This window comes from Miniopterus natalensis, chromosome X (genome assembly GCF_054644295.1).
Source record: "Miniopterus natalensis isolate mMinNat1 chromosome X, mMinNat1.hap1, whole genome shotgun sequence".
Lineage (NCBI taxonomy): Eukaryota > Metazoa > Chordata > Mammalia > Chiroptera > Miniopteridae > Miniopterus > Miniopterus natalensis.
This window is the reverse complement of record NC_142103.1, coordinates 78,552,400-78,566,693: the sequence shown is the minus strand read 5'-3', so window position 1 is coordinate 78,566,693 and position 14,294 is coordinate 78,552,400. Positions and strand designations below refer to the sequence as shown.

The 14,294-nt window shown below is 37.5% G+C and overlaps 1 protein-coding gene across 1 annotated transcript in view; it reads left to right on the top strand.

The window, feature by feature from the left end:
• Positions 1 to 13,777, top strand: part of LOC107541464 (amine oxidase [flavin-containing] A) — a 60,833-nt gene extending 47,056 nt beyond the window's left edge. The window contains exons 9-15 of the mRNA XM_016218531.2: positions 76 to 172; positions 3,333 to 3,386; positions 7,338 to 7,395; positions 8,586 to 8,683; positions 10,378 to 10,489; positions 10,695 to 10,751; positions 10,947 to 13,777. Of these exons, the coding sequence (XP_016074017.2) occupies positions 76 to 172; positions 3,333 to 3,386; positions 7,338 to 7,395; positions 8,586 to 8,683; positions 10,378 to 10,489; positions 10,695 to 10,751; positions 10,947 to 11,093 (623 nt within the window). The 3' untranslated portion in view covers positions 11,094 to 13,777. The remainder of the gene's footprint in view (positions 1 to 75; positions 173 to 3,332; positions 3,387 to 7,337; positions 7,396 to 8,585; positions 8,684 to 10,377; positions 10,490 to 10,694; positions 10,752 to 10,946) is intronic.
• Positions 13,778 to 14,294: the final 517 nt, after the last annotated feature.

Below are 14,294 nucleotides of genomic sequence, written 5' to 3'. Positions count from 1 at the left end.
GAGAAAGAGGGAAATTTTCCTCTAAATCTCTGATGAGGTCAGTTTCAATATCCTATTGGTTTTCTTCTGGTTAAGACTACTGTGGTTGTATGATCATCCAAGATGAGGAGGCTCCCATTTCGATAACCCTGGATGACACCAAGCCAGATGGATCACTGCCTGCTATCATGGGGTAAGTTAGAGTTGGGTGATCGGCATTTTCCAAATGGTGTTGGTGTATTGGTGTGTACACTGGGAGACCATAGTGTTCTGGAATCAAGCTCAAGCAATGATTAAATAACCCTATAGAAATATATCATGTTTCCATGTATTAAAATATTAGAGTAATATTTTGTACTTAGCACAAGAACACTGGAAAGCTTTACTAAAATTGACACCATTTGAATTTGTGCCCATATATTTTTTCCTCCATGAACTTATATCTTGAGGATAGTGAAAGAAGCAACTAAATAGGTGGTGTGGTAGACAACTCTGCCTAGAGCCAGAGTATCCACAACCATTCTGGAATGAGAACTATTTTATCCTGTAAAATCTTCCAAAGTTAGGGTTTCTAGGATTTATCATTTTCTCCATTCCAAACATTGCTACATAGGAAATGTTAATATGTTCATTGTTTCTCTGGGATATAAGACTGATGACCAATTAGGAAGTGTACTTTGAAGCAGAGCTAGGCCTCAAGTAAATGGCAGTTTTTCTAGTAGGTCACTCCATGGCTGTCCTTCACCAGGGATGGTCCAGGGAGAAGCTCTGTGCCTGGAAGAGGAGAGCTCTTCTCCTCCCAATTCCACACACAGCTGCTCTGCCCTTAGAGAACTAGGAGTCCAGAGAGGGAACGAGGCTCCCACAGATTACTAAGGAGTGCCACAGCCTCCCAGTTGCCATGTCTTTTAGACCTCCTCAAAGCTATACAAACAAAAGGGCTATTTATTCTACCACATGACAACAAAAGAGCACAGCATATATAGCAGTCAAGTGACTTTTAGGGACCAGTGATTTTTCCCTTTCCCCCTGAGAGAATTGAACTCATGCTTATTGCATCTTTGGAGGGAAATTACGAAAACAAAAGGACCAGATCATGACCCAAGGGACTTAGAAAAGAGGCTGGGCTACCAGACTGCCAACAGAGCATTTTGTAACCACTTCTCTGGCTGTAAAATATAAAAAACAACATCGGCCTCCTTGGGAAGGGCAAGTACTCACAACATAATAGCCACAGTAACAATACATCCTCCTCATCTCTAACCACCGTGGGCAGGAAAGGATACAGATTGTGCAGTTTGGCATCACCTTCTATATGCCAAAGGAGAGCAGGAGGTCAACATAGAGATTTTAGAAGACTCAATCAAGATCAGTCCACTTGTTGATGGAAGAACATAGATGTTCTTCTTGCCCTGGGATTTAGATATTGTAGCATCTGCCCTTCTTGGCTTTCTTCATGCTTTATTAACAATGACACGTGTGGCAGAAACTTTCCATAAAGCAATGGGGTTATTTATGCAGTTTCTAAAATGTTTTATCTGGATAATTACATCCATCCTGTTCTTGCCTTGAAACTATATTGCCTCCACCCTGCCCTTTGCTCTGGGCAAGGAAAACCTTGACGATAGGAGTATTAATTGCCCAGTACTGCATTTGTGATAATTAGTGCCTTTTGGAAGCTAGAAAGGAACTTGTACTTTTGAGTTGTGAAATGTTCCCAACCCAAAGCCAGAGTGTTTGATTTCTTCAATAAAACGCCAAAAAAACCCTAAAGGACAGTTGTTCATATTAAAGTAGATCTAAGAGGTTATTTCATTCTCAGCTTGAGATTCGACAGAAAGAGCCAACACTAACTGCCCTTTAGAAAAGGAACTGTAAAAAGCACCCAAGATCTAAAGAGGTTTTCAGCTAAATTATTTAATCTTTCATCAGATAATTGATTTTCATTGAAATAATTACTTAGTCTAAAACGACTGATTCTTGATAAACTTAAAATTTAACTAAAATCATTATTAGCAAGCCATAACATAAGGTGTTAAGCAAAATTATGATTATGTCCCATGAAGTACAATAGTTCAAATTTCTTAAACAGTCTACAACTTTCTCTGAAATACCATTCTCTGGATTAACACAGATATATTTTTGTGTCTTTATTTCCCAGAATGATCTCAAATAACAGCTCTAAAGGAACTGCCAATCAAACTGAGAAACAATTTAATTTGGGGGTGAGAGAGAGGACAAAATACATGTTTTTAGACCTTGCATTTTCAGTCCTGATTTACTTGTCTTTTTTGTCTAGTACCAAAAAAAAAATACAATTTTTAAACTTTTTTAAATGGAGATATAACCTAGTTGAACCTTAGCTCATTAGAATTTTTTAAAAAAATATATTTTCTAGTAATAGTATAATATAACTAAGGACTTTTTGTCACAATTAATTTTTTTAAATATACATGGTATTAGTAATATCAGTATAAAAAAAGAATGTATTTGCTTAAAGGGAAGCAGACAGATTATAACTTAATTTTACTAAATTACTAAATTTGAGGAATGTGCTAGGCAAGTTTCCCAAGAAGTCAACTCAGAGACGGAGATTTGGGTGCAGGAGGTTTGTTGGGAAGTGCTCTGGGGATCACTACCTGTGGGGAAGGCAAAAATTTAGGATTAGGGAGAGAGAGAGATTGGTTTCTAATGTTGATCCTATAGAGGCCTGACATCCCACAGTGAGCTATGGAGCTGAATGAACCTTCAAAGGCATCCTGCACTGAGGCAAGAGAGTGGGCCTTGGTACCCCACTGCACTCCTGAGCTAGTCATTCTGGGGAGGGGCAGAGGATCTTGAGGCAGTCAGTTTTCTGCTGCAGAGTGTAATTGCTGGAGAAAGGTTCAATTGTGAGCTGTAGGTAATGAGTGGTTGGTCCTGAAGAGGAATATGGGTGGCTTACTATGGCATCCAGTACAAACACTTATTTATATTTGTTTTTACAGCTTTTATCAAGTACTTAACAGAAGGCAATAGTCATTACCAGGATAATCATTTTATGCAACATTAATTTTTTCTGACATTTGATTTCTTACTATATGACAAAAACTGTGCCAAATTTTTGGGGTAAAATATTGAATAAGATGCCACCTGTCATTTAGAAGCCCACAACTTAGCAAGGGTTTTGGATACAGAGGCAGACTAAAGGCAGGCTAAAGATGACATTTATTCTAATAGAGGTAAATATTGAGAGGATGTGAGAGATTTCATTAGTGCTGAGTAGGTGGAGGCAAGAACACTTCAAAAAGAAGAGGCAACTCTTAAGATAAACCATTGTCACCTAATAGTTGAAATGTAACCTCTCTTTCCAGCTTCATTCTTGCTCGAAAAGCCATCCACCTAACTAAACTCCAAAAAGACCAAAGGTAAGAATTTATTTCTGAAATACATGCAGCAAGTTAGCTTTATATTGTGCTTGTTACACTAACAATATAATAGCATTATGAAAAACACAATAATTCACTAATATTCTTGAAATCTTAATAAGTCAACCTTTTGTATTTTGCTACAGCCCCTTGACAGTACTTACCCATAAGCATATATTAATTTAATTTTACATATTTGTTTTTATTTTATAGTGGTTGAGAGGTCAGTGTTTCTGTGTAAGATGAATGGAGAAAAGTCATAAAGGTGTTAGCTGTGAAAAAAGTTTTAGACTCAGTCCAAATCACCTTGCAAGATCATTATCCCTTTACTAAGGTTCTCTGACATGCACTGTTCCCTTCTCCCAAAAGCTTCCTAGCATAAAATAATTTAAAGACAACAGCCTTTTCCTTATTTCTCCTTTTCTCTTTTTCCACATTATTGTATTTTTGTTTTGTTTTGTTTTGCCTTGGAAGCATTTGTTCAAATAAAATTATATCTGGATACAGTCATTTGACTGTTGGGGAGCTACCTCTGGGAATTGCTAGCTTTTGAAGAGGACCAATACACACATCAATGTATACTTCTCTCTGCATTTAATTTAAACATTAAACAGCAAATCTACTAGCAGCCCTTGCTTTGAGAATTACTTGGATGACCATGGAAGTCAGGGAAAGGCTGCAGAAGTACCCACATTTGCACATGGATTAGTTTATTTGAGCTACCATGAGATTTGATGTCAGGAAGGGGAACTACTTTAGTGTTCACCTACTCACTTGATAGAAGAAGAATTGTGGATTTAGTGATGGGGAATGATTTGGCCAAGGCTCCGCATCTAGCTTATCACAAAGTCAGGAATAGCATCTAATGCATACTTTCTTTCATTATGCCACACTAAGCTTGACATTTTCTTTTGGATTTCCTGCTTCCCCTCCTTGTTAATAATAAAATAAATACCAGCCTGGGTGTAGACATTTGGTTATAATTCCAAATGGTATCTGAACTTCTCAAAAGTTTTTATATGACAAAACCTTTAGAAGTCTGAACCGTTGACTGGAGCAACAGTTCCCAGAACTGACTGCATCAAAATCTTCCATAGAATGTTTGATGTGGTGTGCATACACACATACACACACACTGGAATATTACACAGCAATAAAAAAGAATGAAATCTTGCCATTCGTGATGACATGAATGGACCTAAAGGGTATTACACTAAGTGGAATAAGTCAGACAGATAAAGACAAATATCACATGGTTTTGCTTATATGTGGAATCTAAAACAAATAAACAAACCCAAAACCAAACAGACTCATATGAGCAGAGACCAAAGGAATGGTTTCCAGAGGGAAGGGGTATAGAGGTAAGGGTACCTCTATAAAGAGGAAGGGGAATATAGTCAATAATATTGGGATAAGTTTACATGGTGACAGATGATTACTAGAATTAGTGGAGTGATCACATTGTAAGGTATAAAAATGTCAAATCACTGCACTGTACACCTGAAATTGATGTAACCAATATAAGATTGTATAACAACTATACTTAAATTTTTTAAAAAGAATGTTTGGAAAATATCTTTTTCTGAGGCTGATAGTTTAAAATTCGGTACGTTAGGGGTGGGGCCTGAGTATTTGTATTATTTAACAAACTTTTCAAGTGATTGTGATGAGCAGTCAGGTTTAGAAACCAGTCGGTAAATTCAGCTACAAAATGATTTACACAGTGACTTTTTCTGGCCATCATTAAAATATGTTCTATCATTTTTAGAGCCCAACTAATCAGTCAGTGCATTGCTCCAACATCCTTGTATTACATACTTTTCCAATTTTTTTTTTTTTAATTTTAACAGGAAAAAGGAATGGGGAAGATAATTTTCTGATATATTTGTATGAACTCATTCTTGACTTAACTAATAATATGAAATATAATAAATAATGACTTATATTTCTATTATAACTGGTTTATCATTCATGAATGAAAAAATGTCTGCAATGTAGGTTGATTAGATTTTGAGTTTTACTCTCTTTTAATAAATATTTTATTATATGTCTTGAAAATAAGTTAAACCTCATTAAGCTTTTCAGAATGATTGTCAAAACTTTTGCTTTTTAATTGACTCAGAATGCTAGCATTATTCCTTGTAACCTCATGTCAAGTAGGTAAGTATCAACCCTCTCTATCTATATCATAGAGAGTACCATTCTAGGCTGAGGAATGATTTTGTTCCAATAAATTTTTATTGAGCTCTTACTACAGGTGGAATGCTCAGCAGAGTTGAGCCTCAGCCTTGTCATTAATTAGCTGAATGATGTGGAACAACTCTCTTCAACACACTGAGCCGCGACCTTCTTATCTCTGAATGAGGAGCTTGTATTAGGCAGAGAAAGGAGGACAGTAGTTTTGAGAATTCTTCCAGTTCTGCCTTTCCTGTATGGTTATTGATCTGTAGTATAAACAGCTCCTTGAAGGGAAAACAAACTTTTTCTGTCTGTATTGGAACTCAAATAGCCACCTAATGTTGCGTGACATCACCTCAGGAGTGGCATTTGTCTCTCCCTTAAAACCTTCTGTGGTAAAATGGTGGCAATAAATACTGTTTATAATTCTTTCTCCTCCTTCTCCTGCCTTAACACTATATCCACAAGCTGGAAGTTGTGAGAGTTATATAAATGGTGCAAACATGAGCATTCAGATGAATTTATAAGGTTAAATTTTGTCCAATATTATTTAGAGACACTGGGGACATGTTTTAAAAATTTTTCTAAAGTAACTGGCAACATAAAATTGTCATCTTTTAAAATCTGTTTTATTACTAGTAAGTATAGCCTCTCCTTCCCTCCCTCCCCTGCTCCTCCTATTTTTGGCCATTTGTCTCTTTAGCTTTTAATGCTTACCTTACAGATTTGAATTAAGCCCTTCACCACATTTTTAGCAACTCTTTTTCCTGTTGCTTGTTATCTTATAACAAATATTTTGGAGCAATTTCAATATTTAAACTATATAAAGACTAAAGAAGGCAAATACCAAAAGTATATAACTGCATAGTGTGAACCCATTCCAACAAATCCTGAAATAGAACCATTCATTTCTAAAATGGACGAGTTTAGTAAATTAGAACTTTTAAATTTCACCAGGAGTGTTTGTGAGTTCCAAATCTATCTCTTCCAATAAGTACTTAGATAAACTAGTCTATTGATTTTTGTGGCATTTATTTATTGGGATGATATTAGTAGATTATATAGGTTTCAGGGATACAATTCTATAATACATCATCCATATATTGTATTGTGTGTTGGTGTTCTGTGCTAGTCATTTGCATAAGGAATTATGAGGATAGCCAAAGTTGTGTTTGAGGTAACTTCACATCATGCCCACTCCCCAGATGCCCTTTGGAGCCCTGTGTTCACAAACCATTCTCTCAAGTGACAGACTACTAGACTGGAATGACCATAAGTCTCTCCTGGTCTAGCATATTTTATGTTATGCTTAAAAGATTAAATAGCTTTATATGTTTGTAGTGCCTGTAAAATATAAATATACGATAGTTAAAAGACACCATCATACATACTACACACTTTTAATAAGAATTATTCTAGAAATCTACAGGAAAGTGACTTAGAATCAATTTTTAAAATGACTGAATTTAACTGAAAATTATGTTTCTCATTTTAATCTTCAATAAATATGGTATTGGGTAATGAAAGAGAAGCAAACATGTAAAAAAGAAAACAAATGCTGTTGAATCTTCAAATCAAATAACTGTATTGAAGCATAGTTCATTGGAGTGCAGGGATTCATGGAACTGTTCATTTTGTGTAGTTACAGAAGGTGATTGATTTTAATGTTTCCTTGATAAATCTGGTTCATTGGCAAGAGTCCTGGAACTCACTGCATTTATTCTATACTCATCAGCTATTATTTCCTTAATATTTTTTGGTTATTTTTTATAGAAAGAAAATAATCTGTGAGTTGTACTCCAAAGTACTGGGATCTGAAGAAGCTTTACAAGTAAGAACGCCCAGCTTTAATATATGGCAGATTCTGCTCTATTTGCTGTAAATGATAAAGCAAAGCAGATTCTAGTTTTCTGACAATCTTATGAAAAGAGTATAAAGGGATATGCTTACTGGAAGATTAACTTCAGCAATCACAGAAGGCCATTAAAAGCTGCTGTCAGGTGCAAGAAATTTCTGATACAGTGGTTCCTTGGGCTGTTTAAATGTTCATTGAATAACTGGCAGCCACTTGTAGTCAGAGCCTAGAGCTGCAGGTATTATCTCCCTGGTGGATGAGATCAGTTCCCAGAACCAAGGGCCTGCCTTCCTGTCAAAGTCAGCTGACTGCTGTGAAATAAAATCCCAGATATATCATCATTTGTTGGTGAAGGCACTGCAGTATATACTTGACAGTATAACTGAATCTAAACTCTCTGCCCAGGTCAAAGTCATACTAATTTATTTTTCCATTTGTAGACTCAATTCATAGCTCATTAGGAATTTCAGTGCTTTCAATCCACCACTGAAAGTAATTATGAGAATGAAATGATTTCGTAAGATCCTACCAGATAGCTTAGCACTCTTTTAGGGGATTATCTCTGAACTATTCAAAAATAAATTTGCAGAATGTTTTAGGGAAATCAGAGAAGGTTCTCTCATGTCCCTTGAGAAACATCTTAATCTTTAATTCTCCCCTTTTTATCAGAATTCCTATCATTCACTTTCCTAGCTTAGACCAGTGGTCTAAAAAAGTCTTTCTTAGACAGTGTTTATCTTCTACCTCCTCCATTCCACCCTTTTTTTCAGCAATAATGTGTTGGTAGATGAGGAAGTAAAGTCTGTTACTTAGAGAATTCAGAGGTTTGACCAGACCTTTCCAGAACCTGATTATTGATGGGTATCATGTAGACTTAGGCCTAAAGAGTTCAGAATCTGCCTGCAGATGCCCTGTGTCCAGATATTAGAATACTTCATATCTCCCCTAGTCAAGAGGTTGAGAAACTCAAAGTATACATAATAACTCACAAAAGACAATTACTTGGCTCTGTCATGTTTCTCCTTAAATGTGCTAGAAAAACAGGTCTACCTTTTTAAAAAAGTGTAAACATTTTGTTAAAGTAAAATACACAAGATCCTTCATTGTTGACCAGTAGAATTTCAGCTTTGTCTTTCCTTTGTAATGTTCTCCCTGTTGAACTTCAGCCAGTGCATTATGAAGAAAAGAACTGGTGCGAAGAGCAGTACTCCGGGGGCTGTTACACCGCCTACTTTCCTCCTGGCATCATGACTCAATATGGAAGGTACTACCCAGACACTATACCAAATGATACAAGACATGCACCAAACTTACAATATAAGCAAAGTTCAATGGGGATTTTAGAACTAGTAGTCAGCATTCCTGTTTCTAATGTGTTAAGTAGTCAGTTTGTATATTTCTGTATGTCATAGGAAAATGTTGGTACATAGAACGATAGCTGTCAGCACATAGAACAATAGCAGAACACTGGTGAGGATTTCAGATGTCAGCAGTACAACTGAGAATTCTGCAAGCTGCAGTGTTCTCCAAGGGGCCTTTTTGAGCTCAGTTAGACATTAAGTCTGACACAACTACTTCTAGGCTTCTGGGCACCAGCCTACACAGAAAGACATGGGCTAAACATGTCTTGCCAGCAGAGCAGTATCATATATTCATCTTCAGAGGGAGGCATCCCCACTCTATGCAGCTAAGATGTGAGGAGGTGACAGCCACACGGGGGGGGGGGGGGTCCATCTTGGCTTAGAAGCCCAATAGGACCCATTGTCTCTTGTAACAGCCTCAGAAGCATAGTATCCAGGGTCCCTGCAAAGGACATGCCCAGTCACAAGAGGCACCACACTCAGTGAAGCCCAGAGTGATAGCCTCCTACTAGGTATTTACAATTCATGCCAGTCTTTCCAGCACAGATGCAATTTACCATTGTGGGGCTGGGGGAGACATTTTTAGCATAAGCAGTATTGCATGGAACATTGATGGCCTTATACCTTCTCAGGTTTCCAAAGAAACAGAGTTAGAGAGTTAGATGAAGGTCACATTTGTCAATGAAAGAAGAAAAATTTATTAATTCTTTCTTTACATGCAATTTTTGTTTATTTGGGTTTTTTATTAATTGAATCAAATACCCCTTGTTAATGATAGCAGTACTGATTAACTGAAGTAGTTCTGAAGTCAAAGTAGATGTCTATAAGATGAGATTAGAATCGGGAATAGATGAAGCCAAAGATTCCTGAACTGGAAAAAGGCATGACAGTGGGTTGAGGTAGAGATGTGCAGTTTAGGAGATTTTATAAATGGCTGTAGACATGGTAGGAGTCAAAGCCAACAAAGTAAGAGAGGACAGTTGCCCATTCAGCCCAGCCCTTCTGTGGTTCTCTTCGCAAGACCTCTTTGTAAGAGAATGTCCCCCTGCCCTCAGCCAGTCTCCAGATAAATTCATGGATGCTAACTGTAGAGAGGTTGTTTTTTAAGGAGACAGACATATAATCCCTCAAGAATTGTTTTGCCAGAAGTCATTTAATCTCCCTGTCTTCCCACTCACCACTACAGTTCCTCCTGACAACCCAGGAGTGCCTGCATGGCTGGGGTCTGCAATCAGATGTGATCTCATGCATAATGCACTCCTTTGGAAAGACAGTGTAGGGAGCAGAATGGACTAAAAACAGGAAACATACAGCAAATAAATCTGACGGTGGATTTAATGCATGCTCTTATATTCCAATTACCGATGCCTTTACCGATTGATGATCTGACAGCCTGATCCTCTCTAGTTTGAAAGTTCAGACCCTTGCATGCAAGTCCAGGAAACAAGGAGGAGCCTTTCACCTTTGGCTGAGTCGCATGGAAGTTTTTAAAACAATTTGAGTTACCCTGTCTTCTCTGGGTTAAATGAGGGCAGCAATTAACTCATTAATCCTCAGTGCCTTCTCAGGTAACTGTGTGACCTCTGTTTCCTTGAAGGGTGATTCGTGAACCAGTAGGCAGGATTTATTTTGCTGGAACGGAGACAGCCACACATTGGAGCGGATACATGGAAGGAGCTGTTGAAGCTGGAGAGCGAGCAGCTAGATCGGTAAGGGAGAAACACAAGTCACCCTCCCTCTTCAGTCCAGCAGTGGTTTTGGTATCTGGCATTTCTAGATCTTGACACTGATAATTCTGTATGTCTAGTTCTCTGCCCCTTATTGCACTCAGAGGACTCACCTGTGTCCAGCGGGGCAGGAATCTGTCAAGACTACAGAACCTCATTTCACAGTACCATTGCCTCTTTCTTTCAGATTTTGAATGCTCTGGGGAAGGTGACAAAGCAAGACATTGAAGAGCCTGAATCGGAGGTAATTGTGGCAACTTCTTCTTCTTAGACCAGTAAAACCAGACATGAAAAACTCATATCTTTCATCTTCTAGCCTCTGGTGTAATTGTAGGTGCCACTCTCCAAGGCATATTCATGCACTGATTTTACAGATATGTTTCGCCCCTCCTTGTCAGTGCAGGAATCTTCTGCTAATGATCTGTGTTCAATCATCTAGGATGTTCCAGCTACTGAAATCACGCACACCTTCTGGGAAAGAAACCTCCCTTCCGTTCCAGGCTTGATGAAGATTGTTGGATTTTCCACATCAGTAACTGCCCTGTGTTTTCTGGCATATAAGTTTAGGCTGCTAGAACGACCCTAAAGTATGCTCCCTGCTTACTCTTTTCCATTACCATCAGAAGGAAACATGTTGACAAATTAATGGCTGTGTCTCATTAGACTATTGTTAAGTGCACTGGATATAACCCCTTATTTAGTCTGTGTTAAAGTAAAAACAACTCACAGAATCACTTCATTAAAATCAGTAAAGAGCATGTTCTGTCTTATTTGTCTGTGTAGACTAATTCCTGTTGATTGGTGGAATAAAACTTTGTGATCAGTTTCTTAATTTCAAGTTAAAGTGCCCTTCAGAAACAACTTCTATGTCCTGTTTTTCTCCCCTTTAACATAAAATGCCTGATGATTGCAGAAATGAAGCGTTTAACTTTTTGTAGAGGTTGAATAGGTGAAGGTCCAGCTTGTGACTGATCTTTTCAGTCTTTAGGAAATGGTGAGGTGTAGGTTCCAGAGTCCAGGGACTCACAGATTCCTGAGGTAAGCAGCTCCCACTTTGGATGAGGGAATAGTACATGAAAGCAGTGGAGGTAGACCAGACCAGTGGGTGGGGGAATACATTTTGTAGGTAGTTGCCTCAGTTATCTCCTGACCACTTCTAATTCCTGCAGTTTCTAGACATGTAGTCTCAGTATTAGCTTGCCTGTATACTTTCTCATTTTGTTTCTTAAAGAGGACAGTGTTTTCCAAGGCATAATGATTAAATTGACTTTCTGTGACTTTTGTGCAGCTCCCCAGCAGAGCAGAGTGAACTAGTGCCAGGACTCTCCCCATGAGGCCTCCCTGACTAGCTCTACATGAAGCATCATCTCTTCTTCCTGGAAGATGGCTAGACATAACTTCATTCATCATTGATGATAACATTCTCTACCAATTTCAGTAAAGCAGTATTTTCATTTTTTTTAGGTAGACCCTGGCTGTCTGAAAGCTCCTAGTGGCATATATTTTTTCCTTTTTTCCTATGACCATAGTAGAATTGGACAGATCTGTTAACTTAAATATGTCTTCAACATAGTTACCTTAGAGTAAATGTTAACATACCAATTTCTCTCAAATAACTGAAATAGACATTAAAAATTTCTTATTTGTTGAGACTATCAGATAAAGCAAGGGAATTAGGGCTCTATATTATAAATTCACTTGCCTTAGTTATTAAGATTTATAAAAGACATGAAATTGAGTGATTTCACATATGAAGACTAAGTTCTCTAAGGAGTAATGTGGACCAGAACAGTGCCCACCTCATGTCTTTCCCATTTTAAAAACCATCGGACTTTTAAAGCTTCTTCCAAAGGTTTCAGCCACAAAACACTTCGTTTCTTAATATAAATATCTAAGGGAAATATCAACACAGATGTGATCAAATAAAGCAGTTGAGAAGATTCAGTGGACTCAGGTACATAGGTGGTGGATAGACAGTAACACCCTATCAGGCAACATAAATGAATGAACTTTTCATTTGAAATGAAGCTTCTAGCTAGCTGAAACTTACTCTTTTATATGCCAACAGTTTTAAGTAAAATTTTTCAAGAACATGCTTCTACACATTATTAAACAAGCTAGACTCAAATTAATTTTATTTATCAGGTCACTTATTCTATGCTCAATTATTTTATGCTTTTATAATAGTTGATACCATTGTGTTTGACTCTCTACAAAATGTCACAATTGTTTTACAGCTATTCAGTCCACTGCTTCTTCTATCTTCTCCCATATTCAGCATTTCATTTCATATCCTAGTTATCTCCTAACACCCCTTAACATAATCTGTTTTATTTATTGAATGAGAATTAAAGGTTGCCAAAGGAAACCAATCCATTTATTACATAATTAACCTTATCATAAATTCAAAATTAAGTCGTGACCCTGGTGTAAGGATTTTAGGTATTTGTTTTGCCTATCCTAAGAGCAAAGAGCAAGATTTTTCTGCTGCTCTTTACCTTTCATTTGAAAATTGTTTTAGCTAACTTAGGAGTTTTGGCAATGTCTTGCGTATGCTCTGATACATAAGGAGGTACCACATATACCAAACGGCTTAGAGAAATCACATCCCTGATCTATTTCAGTTGTTTCTGTTCACTTACTGATTAACTTGGTTCTGACACACCTTATGGGAAAAACTTAACTGGCAAGTTTTAACAGTAATCAGGTTTATAGCATATCCAATTCTTGAATGTTGAAGAACTCCTGAGTGTGCAATTGCCCTCTTCTTAAACTTCTTAGAAAAGCCCTATTAAGCTACAGATTATCAAAATAGATGTCAGTCCAGATGTATATAAACATGAAATCAGAGCTGAGAACTCCCACCTTATATGAGATTGTTCAACACCAAGATATCATAGGTCTTTTCTCCTGTCCACAGAAACGAGTCAGTTTAAGTAGCTGATAGAGTGTCACCCTTTTAAAGTGTCTGCTTCACACTTCTGAAGGCTGAGTTGGCCTTGTTCCTTTGTAACATAAAAAATTAGATTTTAAAAGGTATCCTTTTTGTCACAACCAATAAATACAGACTTATACTACACTGAAGAAAAAATATTGCAGGACTGTGAACTACTTTTAGTTTGATTGTGAACTTGGTGCCTAATGTTCTGTCTGAAATGTGCCCCATTGCTACATGTAGGAGTATACATATGTGTTTGTTTTGCAATTGAAGTACACTTTTGCCTGTGTGGCACTGTTTTGTTTGTTAATAAAGTGCACTACCACCCCTGACTCAGACCTGGCTTCTCTATATAGTTTATTGTCCCAAGGTTAGATGGCTTCTTATAGCAGGTCACAATGAGGCTTTGTTTATGGATGATGGGTTTAAAAAGCCACTTTGTATTGATTCCAAATTCTCAGTTTGGTTTGACTCTCATGTTTTATCAGGGTTTCCTGGGAGCTGATTAAATGCTCAAATATTGTCTGCCTGGGGTATCATCAGTCAGTGTAGAGTCTGATTGAAGCTTTCTCACCTAATTAACTTGTAATACCTTGAGCAAATCACTTTGGTTCTCTGCCTCAGTCTCCCCATCTGGAAAAGGGTGGGTTGTACTTGATGGCTTCTAAGGATTCTTTTAATGGCAGCATTATGTGATTTATGCGTTTGTTGCCAGCACTCTATGTTTGCTTATCAGTATAGCAGGAGCAAGTCATTCTGCCTTTCTGCATCTTGTCACTCCTTTGTCTTAGGTTAAGTTTCCAGGAAACAGACTGAGATGCAGAGTCAGGACAGAAAGTTTATTGGGAT